Here is a 26,929-nt window from a genome sequence, read left to right on the forward strand (position 1 = left end):
CCGATGTGATCTTAAGGTTTCTTATGAATGGTAAGTCTTTTGATGGTTTTGCTCTTTTCACTTATGATAAATACTGAATCAACATTAGCTATTATGTTTAGTACTGTTTGCAAACCCTTATGGCTTTGTATGAATGGATTCACATATTTAAACTTTGTTAAACTGGTCTATTGGTGTGTTATTGTAACTTTACACAGTATATTTACTTACTATACAAATAAAGGAAATTATATATATATATATATATATATATATATATAAATGCTTTCAAAATAGACATGTTAATCATTTATCTTTATTATTTAACAAAATGAACAGAAGAAAAATCTAAGGTACACTCACACACAGTTTTTTTTAAGGTACTCAGCGAGTAGGTTGTTCCAAACATCTTGTAGAGCTAACCACAGTTCTATAGATGTACGTAGCCTCAGTTGCCGTTCAATATCTTTATGTAATCCCAGACATATTTGATGATGTTGAGATCAGGGCTCTGTGGGGCCATACTGTCACTTCCAGGACTCCTTATTCTTCATTATGCTGATGATAGTTTAATGATTTTGGCTGTATGTTTGGGGTTGTTGCTATACAGCAGAATACATTTGCGGCCAATCAGATGCCTCCCTGATGCACCCCAGTTACTGTGTTTTTGTGAATAGTTGAGTCTCTTGGCCTTGTTTCCACATCAGTGGTATGGCTTTTTGGCCACAAGCCCTCAAATAAGATTAATTCTCACCAGGCTTTTCAGACAGTAGATGGTTGTACCAGGGTCCCACTGTTTTTGCGATGCTGAGATGATGGCATTTCTGGGCATCTTCTGATTCCGAAGGTAAGTGAGCATGAGGTGTCTTTCATCTGTCGCACTAAGTTTTCATGGCCGAGCACTGTGTCTAAGGTCCTCAACATTGTCTACTTTTTTGTGCTTCTTCAAAAGAGCTTAAACAGAACATCTGGAAACCCCTGTCCCCTTGACATGTCTGCCTAAGATGGCCTTGCTGATGTAGTATAACTACCCTGTGTCTTGTTGTTATGCTTAGTTTGCCATGGTGTATGGCTTTTGACATTAAGCTTCAGCAACCTTAACTTGTTATTGAGTTTGGCTGTTCCTCACCCAGTTGTAATACTCCTACACAGCTGTTTCTGTCTCAGTTAATGATTGTGTTTTAACCTGCATATTCACTAGATGACCAATAGCACCTGTTTGGTATAATTGTTTCATAGCTAACTATATGCCTACAAAACCTATGACTTTGTGCACATGTACTTTAACCCCTTAATGACAATTGCCGGTCCTGGCACGGCACGGTAAAGCATGTGCTTTACGACAATTGACGTGCCAGGACCGGCACGTCTTTAAACGGATGCAGAAAGCGATCTACTATCGCTTTCTGCACCCAAAAAGCGTTGCTGAATGCCTCGACCTCGAGGCATTCAGCAACGCCGCGATCGGCACGAAGGGGCCATCTCTGGCCCCTCCACGGGGCGTCAACATCCGCCATACTTTGTATGGCGGCGGACGCCCGTTTTAAAAGCGTTTAGGAGGCGATCGACGATCGCCTCCTAAACTTAAATGGTGTCGCTGGAATGCCTCGATCAGGAGGCATCCAGCGACACCAAACACTAACCTTTTGATGGGCTGTGACCGCTCCGGAGAGCGGTCACAGCCGCAGCTGCCGGCAATCTTCGCCATCAAGGAAGATGGCCGCCGTCCTGTAACAGGAACCACAAATTTTAAAAGTTCGCTAGATGGTCCAGACCATCTAGAGAACTTTGGCTCCACTTGCAGGTTGAATACAGGTACTGCATTCACCATGCAAGTCAATGGAGCCCAGCTTTCTAATCACAGTGTGATTAGTAAAAATAAATTAAAATTAAAATAAAATTAATAATAATTAGAAAAAAATAGTAAAAAAAACAGTAAAATGTAAGAATCATTTCCCACTGATGTCACTATCAGGGGAACCTCCAAGTTGAAAAAAAATGTTAAATTTTTTTTTTAAAAAAAAATATATATATAAAAAATATATTTTTGTGAGCAAGTCCTAAAATTAGCATATTAGCTTAAAACAATTCTCGCATGGAAAGAGTTAAAATACTGGCATATTAAATGCCCGTGGGGTGTCTACTTTTAAAAAATGTATGATTTGATTGGGCCAGGTTCAACAACGTCCCAATTAACACGGGGGGAAGGATGGCCACACATCTAATTTCCAATTAGAAAAATGCACACGTACCAAATGTGGCCTTTTAGTTCCCCCAAAAGATGACACACCCATGCATGTGGGGTATCACTGCACTCAGGAGATGTTGCTGAACACATTATGGGGTGTCGTGTGACAGCGGCATATACCAGTAGCTGTAAATTCATACATAAAGTAGGTGTGTGTGGGAAAAATACACACACAAAAATATTACTGCAAACTTTGAAAAAATGCTGGTGGTAAAATGTGTGCATGCAAAGAGTTAAAATACCAGCATTTAAAATACCCTGTGGTGTCTAGTTTTGAAAAATATATGGTTTTGTTGGGCACACTGAAATGGCCTGGCTCAAAGATGTACCAAATAGGGCATGGGCAGTGGATCCCAAATGCCAAAGTTCAACATTGAAAAAAGCGCATGCCCCAAATGTGGCCCTTTTGCCCCCAAACAGCCAGGCAAAATCATTCATGTGAGGTATCGCTGTACTCAGGAGATGTTGCTGAACACATATTGGGGTGTTTTGTGATAGTGACATATACGAGAACATTTTAATTCATACCTGAAGTAAAATGTGTGTGACAAAACAAATGCAAAAAAATGACTACCATAAAGTTTGACAAAGACTGGTGGTAGATATGGTGCATGGAAAGAGTTAAAATACTAGCATTTGGAATACCCCGGGCTGTCTAGTTTTCAAAAATATATGACTTGATGGGGTAAATTGCATTGGCCGGCTTCAAAGATACCCGAAATGGCACAAGGGGGGAAGAATTACCAGATTTGGAAAAAATGGCTTTGAAATAGCAAAACGCTACCTGTACTTATTGCTCCATAATGGGTAGAAAAAAGCAAAAAAACATAAAAACATTGGGTATTTCTAAACTCAGGACAAATAGTAGAATCTATTTAGCAGGTTTTTTCATTACCTTTTATAGATGAGTAAAAGATTTTTCAACTAAAAGTTAGAAACAGTCATTTTTTTCTAAATTTTTCACCATATTTTATAATTTTTTTAATAGTAAATAATATGATACAATCAAAACAATGTCATCTAAAGAAAGCCCTTCTTGTCCTGAAAAAAACAGTATCGAATGTGTGTGGGTTCAGTAAACGGGAAAGAAGAAAATTACAGCTAAACACAAGCAGCGCAGAAATGTTAAAAAGGCCATTGTCACAAAGGGTACAAAAAGTAAAATCAGCCTTTGTCTCGAAGGGGTTAAAGAACTGAAGAATAAACTAAAATGTCTATTTTTCACACATTACAGCATTTTTTCACACCTGCTTGTTATAGTATATATTAGACTTGTGCATTCGTCTTCGGGCGAACATGGAAACGAACACGAAGAGTGCGTTTTCGTGTTCGTTCCGAAGACACGCCGAAGAGAAGACGGCGGCGGTAAAACGTAGGCGAAGACGAAGACACACACCACGAAGATCTTCGTGATTGTCTTCGTCTTCGTCTACCATTCCCCCCCTTCATCTTACCTTGTCTTCGCGGCTTCGCGGCATCGCGGCAGTTCCCGGAAGTGGAAATCCGCAGGTTCGCCGTCACGGGTTACAGGGCAGTGCGAATGAGCCTATTGGTCGCCTACAGGGACCTCCTCTGGCATCAACCAATTGGTTGATGCCAGAGAAAGACCCTGCAGGTGACCAATAGGCTCACTCGCACGGTCTTTGTAGCCCCTGACAGCGAACCTATGGATTTCCGCTCCCGTTAACCCCTTTGATGCTGCGTTATCTAACACAGCATCGAAGGGGTTAACGGGAGCGGAAATCCATAGGTTAAAGGGCCGTGCAAGCGACCAATAGGCTCACTTGCACGGCCCCTTAACCCTTTAAAATAAAGTTAACCCCTAACTAATTGAACAGGGAGGGAGACCAGTGGCATCGGCAGTGCCGATGCCACTGGTCTCCCTCCCTGTTCAATTAGTTAAATGTCCGTACGAGCGACTTTATTGGTCGCTCGTACGGACATTTAACCCCGCACGGACTAACTAATTGAACAGGGAGGGAGACCAGTGACATCGGTCTCCCTCCCTGTTCAATTAGTTAAAGACCAGTGGCATCGGCAGGGCAAGTTGCAGCTGCAACTTACCCTGCCGATGCCTCTGGTCTCCCTCCCTGTACAGATTTAAATGTCCGTACGAGCGACTTTATTGGTCGCTCGTACGGACATTTAACCCCGCACGGACTAACTAATTGAACAGGGAGGGAGACCAGTGGCATCGGTCTCCCTCCCTGTTCAATTAGTTAAAGACCAGTGGCATCGGCAGGGCAAGTTGCAGCTGCAACTTACCCTGCCGATGCCACTGGTCTCCCTCCCTGTACAGAGTTAAATGTCCGTACGAGCGACTTTATTGGTCGCTCGTACGGACATTTAACCCCGCACAGACTAACTAATTGAACAGGGAGGGAGACCAGTGGCATCGGTCTCCCTCCCTGTTCAATTAGTTAAAGACCAGTGGCATCGGCAGGGCAAGTTGCAGCATTGGGGTTTTAAAACCCCAATGCTGCAACTTACCCTGCCGATGCCACTGGTCTCCCTCCCTGTTCAGATAGTTAAATGTCCGTACGGGCGACTTTATTGGTCGCTCGTACGGACATTTAATTAATTGAACAGGGAGGGAGACCAGTGGGACGTGCCGGGTAAGTTGTAGCATTGGGGTTTTAAAAGTCTGCACGAGCGACCAACAGAGTCGCTCGTGCAGACTTTTAAAATCCCAATGCTGCAACTTACCCGGCAGATCCCACTGGTCTCCCTGTTCTATCAGTTAATAAATGATAGAACAGGGAGACCAGCGGGATCTGCCGAACAATTACGGCACCAGGAGTATAACAGTCTGTACGAGCGACCCTATTGGTCGCCAGCAGGGGGCTCGTCTGCCATCAACCAATGGCAGACGAGCCCCCTGCTGACGACCAATAGAGTTGCTCATACGGACATTTAAACTCCTGGCGCCAGAGCGGCTTTAACTCCGTTTTAACCCCTTAACCGGGGAAAACGAAGAAAACCCGAGCACGAAGAATGTCCGCGAATATTCGCCCGAAGAGAAGACAGGACCAGGCGAATATTCGCGGAATACGAAGTTTTTTTTTTGCCGAAGACGAGCACGAAGACGAACACGAAGAGCCCCCTGGTGCCCAAGTCTAGTATATATATATATATATATATATATATATATATATATATATATAAGTCCATTAAACTCCATACAACAGTGACCAGATACCTCTAAAACATATGTGTGTGCATGCCCAATATGCATACCTGGGAACTTCTGAGCTCCGGCTACCCAGACCCTTCCCTTGCGGGACGCGGCCAGGACTGCACACTGACGTCAGCAGGAGGTCCCGGTGACGTTGGTGGGAAGTCCCGCTGAAGTTGGTGGGTGGTCCCGCTGACGTTATTGGGAGTTCCCGCTGGAAACACCCCAATTTAAAGGGGAAATGGGTGGGGAGCGGGGCATGTTGAGACCCCGCTCCAGTGACCCAGAGGATTCGGGTCTTGACCTGGAGACCCGGAGGAGCAGTACCCAGGCATGCCAATATGACATATACTCTTCTATGCATGACATATTTTTGTCAAGCCTTCCTACTGCGTATGTCAGTGTGCCTGAAGATAAAAATGTTAGAACTCATCAACAATATTACAATATCCATAAAAAGCAAACATGGTGTTATTTTGAAATTGTTTATTAGAAATTAAAAAAAAAAAAAACTAGACAGATAAGTTAACCCTATGTCTACAGCTAGCATACAAGAAGAAAAAAAATTATTACACATCTGCAACAACTCTCTGCAAAAGTATATTCCAAAAGTATATTTATAAACATGTCTGTTGTTTAGAACACCTTTAAAACTTCCCCAATTGTTTTAACTGTTAACTATGTTACCAGCTTTCCACATTACTGAAATCTATATGTGAAATACACACTGAATTAAATTGGTACTCTGTTGAAGCATATATGGCTATATTACAAACATAAGGGAAAAGAAACACCAAATAGAAACACAAAATAGATCCACAGATTCTGACTGCATCCTCTTGTCTGTGTACATACTGTGGGAAGGTACTGGTGGTGTCTTCATCATCCGTATTGTCTAAAAGTTCTGCTTCACTTGTTACTAGGGACAGTGCATTTAATTGTTCTTGCTTCCTGGCACAATGGATGGTACTTTATTCAGTCTCAGAACAGAAAAAAGATATCTCCCTAGAACAATTAGTTCTTGGATTAGAGAGAAATGGGGAACTGAATAGTTAAGATAAGTATCTTGAAAGCCATTCTCATTCAGCAATTGGGATAAGTGTGTTAATGATATGATGGTGCCAACCCCCAAACCTATTCTTTTTCACAATAAGTGGGTGCAATTACTGGTAAATGGCCACTTGTTTTCATTTTTGGCAAAGTAGTCGAAAATGAGTTTCCTGGGAAATTTAAGTGTCTTGTAAACTGGAGTTTACTCTGTCTCCATCAGCAGTTGCTCCTTGAAGTGGCTTAATGGTCCATGTGTGCATCTTGCTTTACATCTAAACAGCTGAATCCTGAAAACGGTCAAACCTGTGTGATCACCCACTTATGTACAGTGTTATAACAGAGAGAGCAGATTATGGAGTTCTGTTTGAGATCTGACTGACTGATGACACGCATAATGACTCAAGCACTGTTACACTGGCTGTGTTTAAAATAGGTAAACAATTAATTTAAATCAATTAAAATAAAAAGTGACTAAAATGTCACCATTTAAAATTATAAAATAAAAAAGCACTTGTTTAAAAGTAGTTACAAAAATTAATTGATATGCAAGATGTTAAAGTACAGATTTGGCCATCAAAAACATTGTTTGTTTTAAAGAAGAAACCCTTAGCAAAACTAAGCAAATATCTCATTTAAATTTTCAACCACCTATTCTCTAATAATGCTATCAAATATAATTTTATATCTGTGTATTCGACCATCATTGTCCTGAAAAAGAAATATATATATTTTATATACATTAAAAAATATATATTAAAAACACACCTTATATGTATGCAATCTGGTCATGGGATCTAGATAATTCTTAACCCAGTAAATGACAAATTACCAGTAGTAAGTATGAATGAGTATGTGTCAAGGAGTATGTATGTATACATGTATGTATGTATGTATGTATGTATGAATGTGTAATAGCATGAATGTGGATGTGTAACTGTTTGAGGCAAATATGGCACATAGAGGCTGTTTGGAGGGCACTGACAAGTTGTTTGAGGACAAAGATAGCACAGACATGCTCTTTGGGGGCATGTCCTATGCGGCCAATCTGGGTATTGGGCATGTCCCGTGGATGCAATCTGGGTATTGGGGCAAGTCCTATGTGTGAAATCTGGGTGCTAGGGCTCGCCTTTGGGGTGTGCAACCTATGATCTATGTCTGCAACACATGGTTTCCATGCATTATTTTTTTGATCTATACCTTCAATGCTGAGGCTACATTTGATTTTCAGTTGAACTTTACTGGCAAGGCTGGATTTGTGTGTTATCCAGTCTCTCCATACTGTCAATGCTATGGTTCCATGTGTTATTTATTTAATCTATATCTGCAAATAAATAAAATACATTATTGGAATTGAGATATGCCTTCTTAGTGATACAGAACCAGATTAACTACCATCAAGGATGATTTATTGAATGCCCATAGTCGCTCAGTACTCCAGTAGTTAAGTGAGGTGTGTTTAATTCAACAACAATGGCAACCTTTCGACCTTTCGGTCTTTATCGATAAAGACCGTAAGGTCAAAACATTGCCTTTTAGATAAAGAACGTTTAGTACTAATTTTCAAATAATGCTTAAAGCTTTCACACCCCTAACAAAGTTGTCCCAATTTGAACTGCTAAATGAGAAAAAGGGCTCACCAAATAGATACCTACAAAATTCACTAAGGTAATCAACCCCAAATCCTGTCTATGCTTTAAAACATAACCTTTAGTGTATTTAGTGTACTAAATACTAGATAACCTGAACTAATTCACTGCAATCCCTATCCTGAAAAGGGTTAATAGCAGTAGGCAGGGCTAAGGCTAATTTCCACCTTCCTTTTCAGTGACATATCACAGATAATACAGAGTTGTTTATTGCCCGTATCAGAAGTGCAATTGCTAACCAGATATGCAAATAAACCCATTTTGGAATAAACATAGAAAGATGACATGTGTGTTATTGGAGAACATCATGTCCCACAGCCTGTTAGGTAGGATGGTGACGAGACGACCATAAGCAGTGTCGCTGTATTTCATTAAAACTTTTAGGGGTTACCATAGCTCTGTTTTTAAACTTAGTGCTGCTTATTGTTTACACAGCGCCTACACATCTGCTTAAATAAAGAAAAGCTTTCTGGATCATCCCACTAGATACAAAAGCTGCTACTGAAAGAAACAAGAATTAGTATATAGAAAGTAAAACCAAAGGGTTGTAAAAGATTTAAAGGGATCTGCCAGCCACCATGCCCCTTTAAATTTTTGTGTTGTTCCTTTTGCAAATGCATTTGCCCCTTACCCAAGCTCTTTATCATCCAGGTGATTTTTTCAGTGTTTGACTGAACAAATTGCCCTGCACATGATATACTCTCCTCCAGTTAGCTGGCTCCAAGAACACTGAGGGCAGAGGTCTGCTCAGACCCCTGTGCGGATGCAGGCAAGAACTCCCAACAGCCAATCAGTGGCAAGAAATGGCTAGTCAGTGCCTGATTGAATGGATCACCGTTAATCCTGCAGCTGGCCACTATGACTAATGAAAGTCTATAGAGGAAGGGGCTACTTATTATTCCCATAAAGAATTAGCTCAGCGTGGTGTTTGAGCAAGGGGATGTCCCCTGAAATACCACACTATTGAAAACAATGGCAGCCTCCGCATGTGCAGATATAGGAAATTGATTGCAATAAAATTAGATAACGTTTTTTCTGAATGCTAACCTGCATTACAGTATACATCTCTGTATTTTTCCATGGGAATTTTCCCCTTTAAATTATTTTACCCGATAAGCTGGTCATTGGAGGTGGTTTTGTGTTTTATGGTGGAGTTGATCAGTACTTGTTCAGGTGCTTAGTTACTCTTGCTGTTATAGACACCTACAAACCAACTATGCTAATCAAAGCAGAATAAACTATTTGTATTCATTTGCAAATGACACTGAATGTGGTTCAACACCTGTTCCTTTCAGTTGCAGTGTTTGTAATATTTTTAGATTGTTTTTGCATAGTTTCATGTGTGTACTACTTTTTCTTATATACAAAAGCGTTTCATTTAGGTGCATATGAAAATGTTTGTATATAAATTGCATCAGCTTGAATATGTAACCCAAGTCATGCTGTTTTCACAATTTTAGGTGCTCTTCCACTTACTAAGGCCCATTGTTTCAGGGAGTGTATTGACATGTTTTTGCAGCCTTTAGTGTCAAGGTGGTTATCTGTTATCTGAGGGGTACTACCCAAGTATTTTTTACACTCAGCTATATGAAATGGCTCAATACATATTATTGGGTCACCGTTGATGATGTGTCTTTATACTCAGTCATCCCACATGGTTAAGAAGCTATTAAATACCATATTGATAAATCCAGTGACATTGAAGAGTTTTATCATGTGTGGGATTGACAATTTACTGCGACATAACTATTTCTCTTTTGACTCCCAGGTGTACAGTATCTTCAGGGGTGTAGGGCGGCCATCGGAGCCAAATTAACCCCCTCCTTTAATAACCTATTCATGTGTTGATGGGAATCCCAAATCTTTGAAGATACCCTGAGTTCTTAATTTTCCCTGGTTTCCAAAATTCTATTGTAGAAGCGCTATATAAATGATTTTTTGATTATCTGTGGGACTTAATCAGAGTTCATGGAATTTTTTCGTGCTGTCCATAATATTTGCAATCTAAAATTTACAGGGACCAGGGATATAAGCAGGGTTACTTTCTTCAACTTAAATTTGAGTACTGACATCATCACATGGTGACTAAATTGTGTAGAAACCATATCAGTGGCAATACAATACTGCATGCCAAGTCTTCACATCCCAAACACCTTACTTGAAGTACTACCTACTAGACAGTTTCTCCATATTAGGAGAAACTGTTCTTTATTAGCAGGGCCATCTTTAACGTGGGGCAAAATGGGCAGCTGTCTCAGGCCCTGTCATTCCTGGCGGCCTATAGCTGCCCCTTGAGCCAGCAGGTTGATCGCTTCTGCAAGGTGCCGGAGCTTACCTTTGCACTGCTCAAACACTGTGCGAGCCACGTCTCTTGGGATGCAGAAGCACAGCGGCGTCACTACATGTTACATTACGTCATATGACCCTGCTGCATTCCTCCTTCCCTCGGGTGGTAAAAAAGAAATTGTTTGCATAGTGTGCAAGCAACACAGCGGTATGCAGCGGGCCCTTGTGAAAGTCTGTGAGTGGCACAAAGAAATCTGCAGTTGAGATAAGGGGTGGGGGAGGATAAATGAATAAGGATCTGTGAATGAGGGAATGAATGAGTATGTGGGAATGAGGGAATGAATGAGTATGTGTGAATGAGGGAATGAATGAGTATGTGTGATAGCATGGGTGTTTGTGGGGACCAAGATTCCACAGGGAGGCTGCTTGGGGGCAAATTTCCCTGCACATGATATACTCTCCTCCAGTCAGCTGGCTCCAAGAACACTTGGGGCATCAAGCATGTTTCTCAGTTACGTCACGAATGTGATGGTCGGGTCATGAAGAATCTGTTTATATATTTAACTGTCCTCCAAAAGATTGAGAGCTATACTGACGTAAGGGTTATGGTTTTTAAGCATAGACATGATTCTATCTTCTCTTTTTTCTCCAGTCCTAATTTAGATGCCTGAAGGGGGATTGTTATTGTGGTGTTTAGGACTGTAAAATACTAGGATGGACTCAATTCCAACCATATGCCTAAATGTCAACATTCATTTTAGATTCATTATTACTTTTTTAGTTTTTACTGAAAGATACAATAGTATTTGGTATTTTGGTAGGCCAAGGCATGCAACCACATCCTTCATTTCAGTTCTATACATTAAATATATGTACAATGTGCTTACATATTCAAATAATAAACATGGTATGATAGCAACAGTTATCCTTTAAGAAAACTCAACATCTGTTTTCAACTGATCTCTACTTTCTGTGTCATCCCACTAGATACAAAAGCTGCTACTGAAAGATAAGAGGTACGATGCGTTGGAGAAAAAACAATAATTATTATACATGTATTGTCACAGCTTGTCTGGATACTTTGTTTTTATGAAATAGGTTTTTCTAATACATTTGTGTTTATACCTTGGTGTATTTTTGCCATTCCACATCACCTGGATCAAGCAATTTTAGGATGCCTTATGGCTATCTAAATACATAAAGAAGGATTTTTAATACCAAACTGTGAACCCACTGTCTTAATTTTTTGCTTCAGTAAATGCATGTTTTGCTGGCTGAGCCTGGAACTGCTGTTCCATTAAGACAAATTATTAATTTCATTCTCTCGTATGCTAATCAAATAAACCATGACAAGTTATCTTTTCCCTGAAGGATAAATTACATAATAATAATTTAAATGGAAAGAAAATATGCATATTAAAGTACTTTTATGAGTACTTTAATATGCATTCTTTAAAAATAAACGGGGACAAATAAAATACTTACCTGATGCAGATGCAGCTCTGCAGCTATAGCTCCCCTCCTACTCCTTGGTTTAATAAATCCTGCCACTGATTGGCTGCTGCAAGCATTGCCTGCCTTTGGGTCAACACAATCTATGAATGAGGCAATCGGGCAGTACCACAAATGGTGTTTGCGTTTAGTTACGAACATATTAAATTCATCATAGATGGAGCAGCAAAAGAGTCAGGCAAACCAAAAAGTGGCACTTTAATATAAAATATGCCAAATTCATTAAGCACATATAGGTTATGTGAATTAACCAATAAGAGCATTAACCTTTTAAGGGGACGTTAGTAATAGTAAAGCTATGATTATACAATTTAAAGTGTAAAACATGAATGTGGGTTTATTCACTAAAGGGAGAGTTGTGGTATCAACTCCTTAACACACTGTTCATTATGAAGGGTCAAACTGGTAAGTTTCTTCAGCAATAATGACTGCCCCGGTAATTATTATAAGGTATAGTTCAACAGGTGTTGAGGACTGAAGAAATCTCACTGATATAATTATATTATTATTTTGCATTATACAGGGCCAGCCGAGCTATTTTTACATGTAGTTGTAAGGGATACATTGTAAGCACCATAAAAACATGTTAGAAATAAAGACACATACACTTGTAAGTTGAAATAACAGGCCTTGGACTTTTATTTAGCTTAACATTACACTTATTGTTCAAACAATAAAAATTTGTAACAAAACTCTTGGCCCAAACCCAGAGTCTCACTTCCATATAAATAAAGCCGTTTACAAAGCGGACCACCCCTAAAGCCAGGAGGCTAACCACCACTTAACCAGTAGAGGATAACTTTAACCCCGATAAAAGTACACAACAAATAAAACATTTTTTTTAATATATTTACATTCATCCATTCCATTATGGGAGAGAGGGTGGGAGTTTTTCAAGAAGCAGTTCCATTCCGCCTGCGGCTCTCCTGCACAGCTGCTATTCACCAGCCTTAAAAAGGTTAGTACAAGCGGCCAGCAGTTTGCCTTGAGGCATGAAGAGCACTCCCCTAAAGCCCCCTATTTATATTCTAAATGCCGGCCCTTTGCACAGCGCAAGACGTTACGAGGTGTCCGCGAGGCACAGTCTAGAAAATTCAAGTTAGATAACCAAGCATTTTTTTTATATATAGAAGAACCTGTGAACTTTTGAACCCTTCATCAAAACCTATTGCTGACCTCTGATTGACCCTATAGCTTATCCCCACAACTACATGTCACCCTGTACTATTTAGGTAGCAGGGCTTTACAGAAAAAGCTTTCTGGGGTTGGCCCTTCATACTGTAAAGTGAAGTCAATGAGTTAAATTACAGCTCTTCTATCAACTCTGCCTTTAGCAAATAGACCAACTTCCCTAAAAATTTTTTAATAAAATATATGTCTTGTTTCAGGCATAAGCAGAAGAAAACTCAATAAAAATAATTAATAATACAAAATGTGAGAAACAAAAACAATAGGGGAAGGATAACATAATGGGAAGGAATAACCAGACAATTCTTAACATTAGGAGGTTAAGAAGATGGGATACAAACTGTGGTTGGTTCCTAACACACATAAATTATTCCTTTAATCTGTAAACATCATGAACGAAGTAGCGTCCAATACCCCCCCCCAAATAACACAAGAGGCACTTCTTTATTTAAAACTTTTATTAAACGCCAGCTATTGATCAAATTTTGTCCGCGATGCCACAGCATTGCGACACTCAACAAACTTTATTAACCTTAACCATTTATTTGCCAAACATTTTGACACAGTATATAAACAGCTTTAATAGCATCTTTATTAACGTGCGGCCCGCGGGCCAAATGCGGCTGGTCATGCTCACGCGGTGGTCTGCCGGTCCGTGGGCCAGCAGACCACATTTAAAGCAGCCGCCCCGGCTGCAAAATTCAAAGCAGCCTTTGTGCGGCTTTGAACACGTGCCGTTCGAGGGGCAAGGAGGTGTTCCTCGTGGCAAGGAAAGGGTCATCACACAGGAGGAGAGCAGGAAAAAGTAAAAAACCAAATATGTAAGTACCGTATTTGCTCGATTATAAGACTACCCTGATTATAAGACGACCCCCCAAATCGGAATATTAATTTAGGAAAAAAAAGAAAAAGCCTGAATATAAGACGACCCTATAGGAAAAAAGTTTTACCAGTAAATGTTAATTCATCTAAACTATTTTTTTTTTAATAAAAGCTATGATTGAGAAAAATATTTGGTTTTATTTCCTTCTATTTTCCAACCTACCCTCTGGCATATAGAGGGTTAAAAAGGCATTTCTGGAGGCAGAGTGGCATTAAGGGGGTTAAAAGGCATTTCACAGAGCACTCTGCCTCCAGAAATGCCTTATGCCCCCCATTTAACACTATCTGCCCCCCCCCCCAACTTACCGGTGCTTCTGACTTCCCTGTCATGTAGCCGGGGCAGCATGTAGATCCCACGCACTTACGCTGCACCGGTGCGGGGAACTCTGATCTCTGACAGCCGGGGAACGTCTGCGCGATGGACGCAGACAACGGAAGCTGCAGCGGAAGTTGTATACGCGAATCGCGTAGACATCTACACGCTGCCCCAGCTACACACCGGGGACTCAGAAGTACCGGTAAGTGGGGCGGGGGGGGGAGACAGGAGGATCCAGGTCCCCTTCAGCTGCGGGGGATCTGGATCTTAGTCGTCTCATAGTCAGACCTTTTTGAGGTCTGATTATAAGACAACCCCGATTATAAGACGAGGGGTATTCTCTGAAAAAAACCTCGTCTTATAATCGAGCAAATACGGTATTACCAATGGACATGATAAAAGTGTAATTTCTGCTAGCTTTTGCTACGGTGGCTGCTTGTGCATAATATGAGTGTCATTGCTATATTAAATATATGATTACTAACAGCAATCACACTCCTATCTTGCACAGGCAGCCAGTACATGCTGGACCCTGCTGTTAGCAATCACACTCCTATCATGCCAAGTCAGCCAGTACATCTGGGAATGCCTGGGCATGATAGGAGTGTGATTGCTGTTAGTAATCATATATTTAACATAGCAATGAGACTCCTATCATGCACAAGCAGCCAATACATGCACGTAAACTACAGCCTCCCTGTGCCCTACCCCCCTACTTACACATCCATGTTATCACATGCATATTCATTCATCAAAAAGACTCATTCCCTCATTCACATATACTCATTCATACACCCTTCCCCACCCTTACCTGAACTGCAGATCTTCCAGTGCCGCTCGCAGACTTACGCAGGGGATTTCTGATAAAGTGGCCCACTGCAGAAAAAACTTGGACACCCCTGCAATAGATGGCTAACTCCTGCACCGTACCAGCCTCAAACCTGAGCACCCAGCTGATGCAAAATGTAGGGGAAGGACGGCAGGAAAATTTTATTTTCATATTAACCCCTTCATTCCCCTATAGACGTACCGGGACGTCCAAAAAACGCCTATTAAGAATCCCCTATGGACGTCCCGGTACGTCCAGCCCTCCCCACTGACAGCAGAAGCCGTCATTGCCGGCTTTCTGCTGTCCGATCTCCTGTAACAGCTTCCGGCATGAAAGCCGGTAAGCTGTTACACTCTAAACTGTTTCAAACACGCGATCGGGCAATCCCTTCCGGGTTGCCTCACTGCTGACGTAACCCGGAAGGTCATTGGAGGACAGGATACCCCCTGCGGGGATATCCTGCCCTCCGATGAGGCACAGAGACGCTGCGATCTCTATGCAGGTCTATCTCTATGCCATGGAGGGATGGTACACTACTCATTGTAAACACGGGTTCTTCTAATGATTTTTTTTACATGTACATAATGCAAATTAAAGTACTTACAACATATTTAAATATACATTATTCTTTGTTGAGGCTGTATGGGCCATTAAACTGTAGCTTTCGTGTATAGCACTGTGAAATAAGGGAACTGGGGAATGTGGCAGATCCTCTTTTATATAAACGTACAGTGGTCTTTTATAATATAGACTACACATTTAGTGGTTTGTATGTATTGTTTATAGAAATACTGTTATAATGAAGTAATCCAACAGCACGGGATATGGTGTACTACACCTCTGTGCAGCAGAAGTGAAACTACACAAACGGCCAGAAAGAAAACCATTTAGTTCCCAGATTGCAAAAAAGTGAACCAAACATTTCACAAAATCTGACAGGAACTGAGAACAATTTGGCTAATCTAGTCTCAGCGAGCTGCAGTAGGCGCTGGATAATGCACAAAATGGCAGGTGGAACGAAACCAATGGAAGCGCTTTCTCCACACGTGCAAGGAGGGGGGTCTCATTAGACCCTCACAGAACTCTCGCGTGAGTCAAGTCAATGTAGGCAACAGGAGATGTGCTTGATTGAACCCATCTACTGAAAACCAAGAAGATCAAGGAAGGAGGCAAATGCATGTGGGGGGATTCTGCAGAATCCCACCGTGCCTTCGCAAGAGAGGAAAATCATAACTTAAAGGGAACACTCAGTTAAAATATGCAATAAAGTGCGTGTGATGGCTGGAGTGTCACATTACGCTTTTAAAAGAGAATTTTAGTTAAAAAAGATCTCTGAAATTAGGTAGGTAACCAGGTAGGTAAAATATATCTTATTTTCTTTTTGTATTCATCTCTTTGTTTTGTACGTAGACGCATGATCTGGTTTTCTCTTCTTTGGTGTAAAGACTAGGGCTTGATTTCATCTTGTGGCTTGCCTTCTGCTGAGCTTTTACTTTTAAGTCACTTGTTGAAGCAAGGCTTTTAAATATAGAAAGCATGTTTCCAGATATGGTTTTGGTTACATTAAAGCTTTCCGTTATTTATGTTTCTATACTGACTTGAAATTTAAATCGCTCAGATAATACTCTGAAGGCGTATATAAAAAGTGGTGCTACCTTTATGGACTAAATGAGAAGGAAATATATATGATGTCAATTGCTAAATAATGATTTATATGGCATAAACATAACGTAAAGATTTGCTACAAATTATAACCAACACTGATATGAGATTAATCTTGAGAAAGTTTGGGAGTCAAAAGTAGTGTATGTGATGAGGTATTCCTTTACTCTGTTTTATTATTATTATAATTTTTGGTCTGACTCTATGAAGCTCAAAGTTTTCATGTCTGAAGAAACGGATACAAAGTCCGTTTGCAAAGGGCTGTAACTCTCTCCACCAAGAGTATACGGATCTTTAAACAGAAGGATAATTGCTATAGTGTGACCTGGAGCAGAACCTACTATTGTCTCCAACACTGCAATTCAAAGAAATGGTATTGTGCGTGTTTACATTTTAATAAAGGTAAATGGTCAAAGAGCAACTGTCCCCTGTGAGAAATCATTGTTTTGAATATACTTTTAATATATTCTTTTAGCATAGCTGCTGTGGAGCACACTTTCTCACCCTCTCTCTGTCATATAAAGTAAAAACGGAAATGTGTTGTGGTTTGCATGGCGTGCCAGATTTTTTCTGTCATAACTGTCAACCCAGCTATTTTGTTTTCAGATTGAAGGTTCAGGTGTGCATAAAATGGAGCCCCTGCTCTAAAGCACATGTAAACAGAGTATTATTACACAGTTTTATCATCTGTGATACTTTTTGTTGGCGTTTCTTCTTTTTCTTCAATCATGCTTATCTAGGCAAATACATTTTGCTGAACTATTTCAAAGAAAGCCGCTTTATTTATTGTAAAAAATATTTTTACCGGATAAAACGTTGCAGATCATTTTTTTTATTTCTCCATTTGAAAGATTCATCAAAAATCAAGGACTGCAGACTTCACCACACATGATGCTGTTTTCTTTTCATGGAATGCATGGTGAGTATTAATTGATACCTTATGCATAGAATCATATGGTCGCACATGGTGTGACATGTACCTTTTACAAGAATATATATAGATCACACCATCTGTTTCTTGATGACCATGAGACGTGAAAATGTTACACTTTTTCTATGTGTATCACCTGTCCTTCACTCTCATCTTTGTTGTTTCCCCTTGTACTGCCACCTTTACATTAAAGCAAATTCTAAAGATTCTGTGGAATTGAGAACCTTACAATATATTATTTGGCTGTTAGTTATCTTGAAAATTGTTAATAAAATATAGTCTGCTTCTTGAATTTATGTCTTCAAATTTTAAGGATTGCATGTTTGTGAATGTGTATTCTAGTAGTCTACGCAGCATTGATTACCCTCCTCCATAACTCAATTGAATCACATTATAGATAATTAGACTTGGGCGCCAGCCAACTCTTCGCGTTCGTATTCGTGGGGAAAAAAATCTTCGTATTCCACAAATATGCACCTGTTCCTGTGTTCGGTTTGGACGAATTTCCGTCTACATTCTTCGTGTTCGTTTTTTGTACGGGGTTAACGCAGTACGCACTACGCAGCAGCTTTGGCACCAGGATTTTAAAGATCCGTACGAGCAACTCTATTGGTCGCCGGCAGGGCCCTCCTTTCTTGGATCTTTAATTCTTGGAGCGGGTAGACAGGCCAAGTTCCCCGTCAGGAGTTAAAGGGCTGTGCAAGCGACTCTATTGGTTGCCTGCACGGCCCTTTAACTCCTGACGGGGAACTTGGCCTGTCTCCCCGTTTCAAGAGTTAAAGATGTTTAACTCCTGATGGGGGAACTTACGGATTTCCACACCCGTTATCTACGCAGCATTGCAGGGGAGCGGAAATCCGGAGGTTCGCCATCAGGAGTTAAAGGGCCATAAGAACGACTTTATTTGCACTGTCTCCCTGCTCCAAGAATTAAAGATCCAAGAGAGGAGGCCCCTGCCAGCGACCAAAAGAGTTGCTCGTACGGACCTTTAAAATCCTGGTGCCAAAGCTGCTGCGTAGTACATACCGCATTAACCCCGTACAAAAAACGAACACGAAGACCATTGGTGTCCCCGCTTCCAGAGTTAAAGGTCTGTACAAGCAACTCTATTGGTTGCCGGCAGGGAGCTCCTCTGCAGACGAGCCCCTGCTGGCGACCAATAGAATGGCTTGTACAGACTTTAAAAATCCTGATGCCGCATTGCACAGCCCTTTAACTCCTGATGGTGAACCTATGGATTTCGGCTCCCGTTAACCTCTGCGATGCTGCGTAGATAAGGTAGACTAGATGGGGAGATTAGTAAACGACGACAAACACGAAGATCATTTATTTCCTGATTGTACCACTCCAGTGGTTATTAATATGATAAGATGATTTTTCAAACTCTACACTTCATGTATCACACTCGTACTTTTTGTATTTTCTTTGCTAGTCAGTATATTTTTGGGGGGTATGCTATGTTTCTAAGCCATTTAAGCATGCTTGCATAATCCTTCTATGATACTTACTTGCCAGAGTAGAGCAGTGTCCCCTGCTCACTATGTCTCCCAGTCTTTCTGTGCTGCTAGCTTGCACACGTAGATCATTGTCTAACATAATAAAAATCCTTGTCAGTATTAACATTATCTAAAAAAAAAGTTGCATCAATAACCATCTGGCAGTTTTAGCAATAACTGGAATAAAATATTTTAGCTAATTTGAGTCTTTATCTGAACCGCCTACATATTTTCTGTAAAACACGGTTAAATGTGTATACACTAGATAAAAGGAGGCAGTTGAATGCCAGGACATATAACTTTTTACAAGATTGAAAATAAAAGTAAAATGTATTGTTTGTTAAAAAGTCTTTAGGACAATTTTTCAAATGTTGGAGGCTCGGGTCCACTTTAATCGAGAAAATCACATTTTTTAAAAAGTTTAATTGAAAATAGCTTTGTTTCTTTTTTGTCAGTAGATTAATTAAGAAAAATTCTTCATTTCTGAATACTAATAAGACTACTACTGCTATTAATGATTATAATAATAATAATTGTAATACAATTACAACTACTAACTGCTTTTTCTGTTGAACAGTTCATATCATTAAAACGTTTATATCCACTTTTATATTCAGTTCTTGTTAAGGTAACTAGTTTGGCTAAATTAGGAACACAACTGGCCCCAGATGCTATATAGTAACTTCATAATATGCTTTATATCTCTTTACTTATCCTTTATTTTGCAGGGTAATGTATCTTATGTTGTATCCATCCATCTCTCTCTCTTATATATGAATCATGGCACGTTTCAGCTGTACAAAATGTATAGTCATCTCTCTTTTACTTTGCACATCCTATTTCTTATTCTTGGACGTGCCTATGAAATACAAACCCATGGAGACTGCTGTACACAACCGGATTAAAAATACCATAGATATAGGATCACATATTCAGAGATGGAGCTGGATATCAACACAGAACTCAAGAGAAACATTGGACACTAAAGTGATAAATAACTATACACAGAGAAGAGAAAGGGATGTGGTGGGCAATGTGAAACCTCAACAAAGGGAACCTTGGAAAATATTGGGCTGGAGGAAAAAAATTATGCAGAGAAATCTGAGAGAAAAGGTTCATGTTTGGAACGAAAATATGTCATCCAAGGACTTGAATCCTAGATTGCAAAAAGTGAGGAGAGGTTATCAGATAATGAACAAATATAATGTCACATTTCAAGGAAAACTTGGGCAGAGGCTTAGGCCAACGGAAATTCTTTGTAATCTAAGAAACAGGGTGAACATGAGTACTATTAGAAAAACTGACTTGCCTAGAAGTGATTATTTCTGGACCGACTATCTCCCTATTGACACCCTGCAGGAAAAGGTTGGAAAACTAGGACGGTGTGCTGCTGTGTCTTCAGCAGGCTCCATAAAGTCCTCAGGACTTGGACCCGAGATCGGTAGGTGGAATAACTGTGTTGCCTACACTTTGTATTGTATACCCAAAAATTGCTATTATATTTTTTTAATTAAATGTTATTCAAAACTGGTTCATTTCTAAGTCCTTGACAGTCAGTCCCTGAGTACAATCAGCATTCTGAGACCCAACTCTTCATTCAGAGGGTTTTGTAAGTTCAGCAAAGTGTTATTCTTTAGAGCCAATGGGCATTTGATGACATATGACTCTGCAAACAGAAAGAATAATCGTACTTGATAACTAAAAGATAACGGTTAGAAACAAATATCAAATGAGGTAGCAAAGTGAACATAGAAGTAACTGGACTTTGGACACATTCCATTTGCGGTGTGGAACCTGGTGAGTTCAATGTTAAGTCTATATTGAGTTCAAAGCAAGATTTGTTTAAAAGCAAAAGTGACAAAATTTAAAATGTTTACAGGTTCATTATTCAGCTTGCCAATTAGTGAATTTGATTGGCTGTCACTGATGACTGTAGCTACTGTTATTTTTGAGGCTTTCTCTGGTTTCTTTCCAACCTAAGAATTTACCTATGGATCTACATTACACTAGTCTTACACCGTGTGATGCTGGCGTTAATCAGGTTGACCACATGCCCCATCTTTTCTTCCTTAGGAGAAGCTTTTCTCCTTTCAACTAAAAACAGCAATAAGCTAAATAAGGTGCACTAATATATATACACACTAACATATAGTATATATATATATATATAGTGTAGTATATCCAATCAAAATGAATGTATATCCACAAAAGACCAATAGAGTATTCACTCACATTTTCAAGAGCAGTATACTGCTCTCTAGCTGTGCATGCTTCAAACACCTGTGGTAAAACAGGGTCCTTGTCACATGGGTGTAGCTTCTCCAAGCAACCAATGATATCCTCATGGAACAAACAAGTTGGAGAGTAGGCAGTGTATCAATAAAATCTAAAAATGTAATAACAAGCGAGAAAAAATATCTTACATTTAAATAAGGTACAATCAGTCCTCAGTATGATACAGTGGTGTCCTGTCTATAACAGAGATGCCAAGACTGCCAACTGGACTGGCAAACTAAATGTCCCCAAAAATCTGCCCCAGACTCCTCACACAATGGGTTTCACCCACACTGACAGTAGTGTAGGCCTTCCTCAAGTTGTGTTACATGTTTGTGATCATCCAGAAGATAATATCTACATAAACTATATGTAGTACACAATACTGTACATAATTTTTACCTCCTCATTCTACAGACTCACATGATGCTGTTTTAAGGTTCAACGCAGCTCCAACATCCGGATTTGAGGCTGATGTGGGATCAAAAACTACCTTACGTTTGCTAAACTCCCAGGTAACATTACATTATACTTGCCAACGTGGCCAGAAGGTGCCAGCCCACCTGCTCCACGGCTCTGCAAGAGGCGCTGGCTAGGAAGTTTAATATATCTCCTCCCACCAGCTCTCTCTCCATGGGAATATGCAGGCAGCCAGTGTCCACCACCCTACCAGATCTCTCCAGATGCACACTGTGACTGAGCACTGAGACAGGGGTCTGTATGAACAGACCGCACACCCCACACAAGACTTCAGGAAGATAAGATATGGGGGAGAAAGTGGAGATACAGATAGTATAGAATAGATAGTAAGAACATTGAGCGCTAAAGAGAAGTATATAGGGAGAGATGATAAGGAGAAGAGAGAAAGAGGAGAGATATATAGAAGGGGAAGATAATGAGAAAAAGGAGAGATGGGTTGAAAGGAGAGATATAGTAAGAAGGAAGATAATGAAAAAAGAGAGATGAGGAAAAGGGGGAGAAATAATGAGAAAGAAAAAAGATAAAGAGGAGAGGAGAAGAGAGAGAGAGAAGAGATCAAAGGATCAAAGAGAAGGAGAAAGATAAATAGAAGGAGCGGGAATAAATGGGCATAATGAGAAAAGAGAGTTGGACAGAAGAGACAGAAATAATGAAAAAGAGGAGAGACAAAGAGATGTGGGAAATTTATGAAAAAGAGGAGAGTCTATTTGTGTTTGGAAAGTGTTTGTATGTTTGTGCAAGAAAGTGTATGGATGAAATCTAAGTGCTGAGCAAGTCCTATGGATGCAATCTGGGTGCTTTGCAAGTCATATGAGTGCAATATGCATACTGGGAAAGCCCTATGTGCAATCTGGGTACCAGATCAATGCCTGCAATTTAGGGTTTCCATGCATTATTTAATTGATCAATACTGTCAATGCTGAGTTTGCATGTACCGTATTATTTTTCAATCAATGCAATGCTATGTTTCCATGCGTTATTTATTTATTCTATACCTACAATGCTATGTTTTCATGTGTTACGTATTTACTCTATACCTTCAAAAACAGGGTTTATATGTCTTATTGAGTTTATCTATACCTGCAATACTGTGTTCCCTTGTGTAGTTTATTTGATCTATAACTGAACTACATGGGAGAGGAAGAGAAAGGTGTGGCACAGATGACAGGAAGAGCACCACAAGGGTTGCCCTTGCAGAACACCTGTACATCCAACCTTGTATGTGTGTGTGTGTTTATGTATATATATATATATATATATATATATATATATATACCATAGATATATATATACATATGAGTTGTTTGGCGCATTAATCATGTAATTTACACTGAATGAGTGTTAACTGTGAATACAACATTTTGTGTCCAATACATGTGACAGTATGTATGACATCATGTCAGCCACTGTTTACAGAATAACACATTATTTCCCACTGGTAGTATGGATAAAAAAGGTAATTTGCCTGGACATACAGAAAGTAAGCCCATTTATGGATTTATGACTGTATTGTTCACATGCAAATAACTCAAAAACATGCCAGTGCTAAAAACATAATATGCACATTGTTTGTAGGTAAGCTTAATTTTAAAACATTGAACAGTATATCTGTAGATTAATAATTTGGGGTTTTGTTAACAGTCTTTCCCCTAAACGGATAAAGCCCAATAAATGTGCTGGCATATCTTTATTGTGTGGCACTATTTATAACTATTTTTTATTACTTTCAGCTGGTTTCTCGGCCTGAACTTATGTTCCTGGAAGATCCTATGTATAAAACTGGGATACTAATCATGTGGGACCCTGTACCATATAAAGTAGATCTTCCGCAGGTAAACAAACAGAGCCTGTTTGAAGGGATCGATCTGAAGATTGGTGTGGTTCATTTCATTTTTAGTTTCCTGACTAGGCTAATATTTGATTGTGTAAAATAAATGCAAACAAATAAGAAAGGCAGATCTGGAACACTACGCTGTCCTGAGAAATGTCCCCTGCATCATTTGTGAATCTCAAAAAAGACTCCCTTCCAATACTGTAAATGCTATAAAATGCCTTTGAACAGAAATTCTTACCAACCTATTTTTTTCTCAAGGAGAATCCTTATTCTATTATCCAGATCTCCAGAATTTGAGACAACACAATCCAACACAGTCCTTAGGATCAAAACAGAACCTTACATACCAGAAGCAATAACTTTTTTTTTTTTATTTACATATTTTATTTCAGAAACAAGCCATTTTTTTATACATATCTGAGATGTTGACCATTGTACATATGTTTTTAGACATAGAAAGAGAGAAAAAGGGGTAAAGATGAACAATAGATGTCAAGTACTGTTCTGTCGGCTTGAAAGATTATGAATAATTCCTGCTGAGTTAAACATATAGAAATACTAACATTACACAATCGTACTAACCCATTCAACCGTCAAACATCCTCATGGAGGGGGCCTAGGGCTTTCTATCGAGGCAGATTGTCTGTCTACTGTAAGGTGAACTGTGCCGCCCAGGGAGAAAAAAAAAACAAAAAAAACAAAAAAAAAAAACGAAAAGGGAGCAATAACTTTTGTAACCAGATGTAACCAGATCAAAGCACAATTATAACTACACATCTAACAAACTAAATTGTGCTTACAAAGCTCTTACAACCATAACAACAGCAGTGAAATCTTTAATGTTTTTTGCAAATACAACTCAACCACTGAAGAACATAAATATTAGGTACAACTGGTATACCTTTAGAAACATTGGACCATATCATGATGAATGTCTTTGCTTGTTTTACAGTGGGTCAAGAAGCCAGACTATGAGTTCTATAAACATTATATTAAATACCGAAAAGAGAATCCTGATCAACCCTTTTACATCCTGAACCCTCTCAGTACCTGGCAGCTCTGGGACATCATTCAGGAGAATGCACCTGAGAAAATCCATCCCGACCCTCCATCATCAGGTTTGCTGGGTGCGTATTCGATTAATAGATACATATGTGCTGCATGATAAGACAAAAGTAATTTCTCTCACAATAAGTTGATCCAATAGTATACTTGTGACTACTACTGTGTATATATATTAAAAAAGATGCCTTATTGAAACTCTCATTAAAGAAGGTGTTCTTAGGTCTTATGACACAAGACAAACTCAACCCTATGGCTCTACCCTCCAATTTATACCATAATATAAAACAAATTGTAACAATTTTGTTTCTCATCACAGGAATCTTATTGCTTATGAATCTCTGTGACCAGGTCAATGTGTATGAGTTCCTTCCATCGAAACGACGTAGTGACCTATGTTATTACTACCAGAAATTTTATGATCAAGCATGCACAATGGGGGGGTACCATCCACTCATGTATGAGAAAAACCTAGTAAAGAAGATCAACCAAGGCGGTGATAGAAACATTTACTACAATGGAAAGGTCACACTGCCTGGACTCGAGAAGCTGCAGTGCGAGACAGATTGATAAAGTATGTAGAAAAAACAGGAATGTAAAGGATGAAGGAGACTTGAGGAATATGAAGGGTTATGTAGGTTTTATAATTTGTAAGGAGCTGCTATTTTGAAGCAGAATTCCTGTGTATAACATATGTTTTGAAAAGCTTTTTAAAGCGTTTCATTTATATTATAAGATGAAGAACTTTTGGCAAAATGTTATTTACAAATGAATACCTTGTTGGGCAGTATCTTACCACAGGAGTAACTGGCATTTATTACCAGCCCTGGAAATAATTGAATAGGAGCCCTGTGTGTGTGTATGTGTATGTTGTAAGAGTGTGTGTGTGTGTGTGTGTGTGTATGTTGTAAAAGTGTGTTTATGCAAGTGTAAAGTGCATATTTGTATATGTATCTATGTTTATGGTGCTCGAGTGGCTGTATGGTACTGTACATATGAATGTATGATGTATGTGTGGTAGTGAAGAGCTGCCCTTGAGCATAACCATACCCCAAACCTCGTAATTGCATCCAATACTCAACCAAAATCATTATCCCTCAACCACCATATTTATACCCCCACCATCATATTCCTCCCCATCATCATTTCCATTATCACTCCATATTGCACCACAATCACCACCTCCCTCATGCTCTCTAACATCATCTATATACCCATCCTTTATTTCCCCAATCATCCTAATAGCCTTCTCTAAGTATGCCCCCATTTATACAGTTTTCAACAATAATTTTCATTAATTCATGTAATCTAACACAAGGGCATAAACCACAGGCCCGATCTGAAAATTGCTCCAGGGCCCCGACTTCACAAGTTCCCAAACAGTTGTGAGTGCCACCTTTGCCCCAAAACAACTAATCAGTGCCATCTTAACCCCCAAACAGCATGTCTGTGCCTTCTCTGCCCCAAACAGCTTGTCAGTGCCATGAAACAGCCTGCACGTGCCACCTTTGCCCCCAAACAGCCTGTCTATGTGCAATGGGAGTAATAATACGTGTAACCACTACCCCTGCAGCCACCTCAGCCACCTGTATAATTATGATCAGCCTCAAGACCAGCTCCAGGGGAGAAAGCCTACTGGGAAATCTCCTGTTATCACAGTAGTTTAGTCCGGATCTGAGAGTACCATAGCCTGATAATAAAGTTAATGTGAAAAAAGGGATTTTATTGTGACAATAGGCTTGATTTAATGCCATTTAAAAAGTAGATCACATAATCCCTTTTAACTGCCAGTGCATAAATTTACATTTACTGCTCAGATGCATTGAAATGTTTATTAGGTGTGGCTCTTAATTACAGCTCAGTGTCTGCATGTTCGGTAGTGTATTAATAAATTGTAAGATATCATTGGCATTGAAAGTGTTATGCTGGCACTTATATACAGTGTTTTTACTCCTCTGGGTGTGTGCAGAGTGTTTCCCTCCACATTCTATGGCCTGTTGCAACTGTTTAGACATGTCGAAACCTTTTGGAGAAAAAAAATCATAGTTTGGAATGTAAAATAGTGTTGTACTTAGTGCA

The 26,929-nt window shown here is 39.7% G+C and overlaps 1 protein-coding gene across 1 annotated transcript; it reads left to right on the forward strand.

Moving 5' to 3' along the window:
• On the forward strand, window positions 1-25,587 carry ST6GAL1 (ST6 beta-galactoside alpha-2,6-sialyltransferase 1). Its single transcript, XM_053459820.1, has 7 exons — window positions 1-30; window positions 17,625-17,692; window positions 19,929-20,641; window positions 21,892-21,989; window positions 23,685-23,786; window positions 24,741-24,915; window positions 25,170-25,587. Exons 3-7 carry the CDS (start codon window positions 19,981-19,983, stop codon window positions 25,418-25,420), a joined length of 1,287 nt encoding a protein of 428 aa, XP_053315795.1. The 5' UTR covers window positions 1-30; window positions 17,625-17,692; window positions 19,929-19,980; the 3' UTR covers window positions 25,421-25,587.
• The last annotated feature ends 1,342 nt before the right edge of the window (window positions 25,588-26,929 follow it).

Source organism: Spea bombifrons, chromosome 3 (assembly GCF_027358695.1).
Source record: "Spea bombifrons isolate aSpeBom1 chromosome 3, aSpeBom1.2.pri, whole genome shotgun sequence".
NCBI lineage: Eukaryota > Metazoa > Chordata > Amphibia > Anura > Pelobatidae > Spea > Spea bombifrons.

Coding starts and splice junctions, on each gene's coding strand:
- ST6GAL1 (XM_053459820.1), top strand. CDS start 19,981: ATGGCACGTTTCAGCTGTACAAAATGTATAGTCATCTCTCTTTTACTT. Junction 20,642..21,891: donor AGGACTTGGACCCGAGATCG/GTAGGTGGAATA, acceptor CTCATTCTACAG/ACTCACATGATGCTGTTTTA. Junction 24,916..25,169: donor TCCATCATCAGGTTTGCTGG/GTGCGTATTCGA, acceptor TTCTCATCACAG/GAATCTTATTGCTTATGAAT.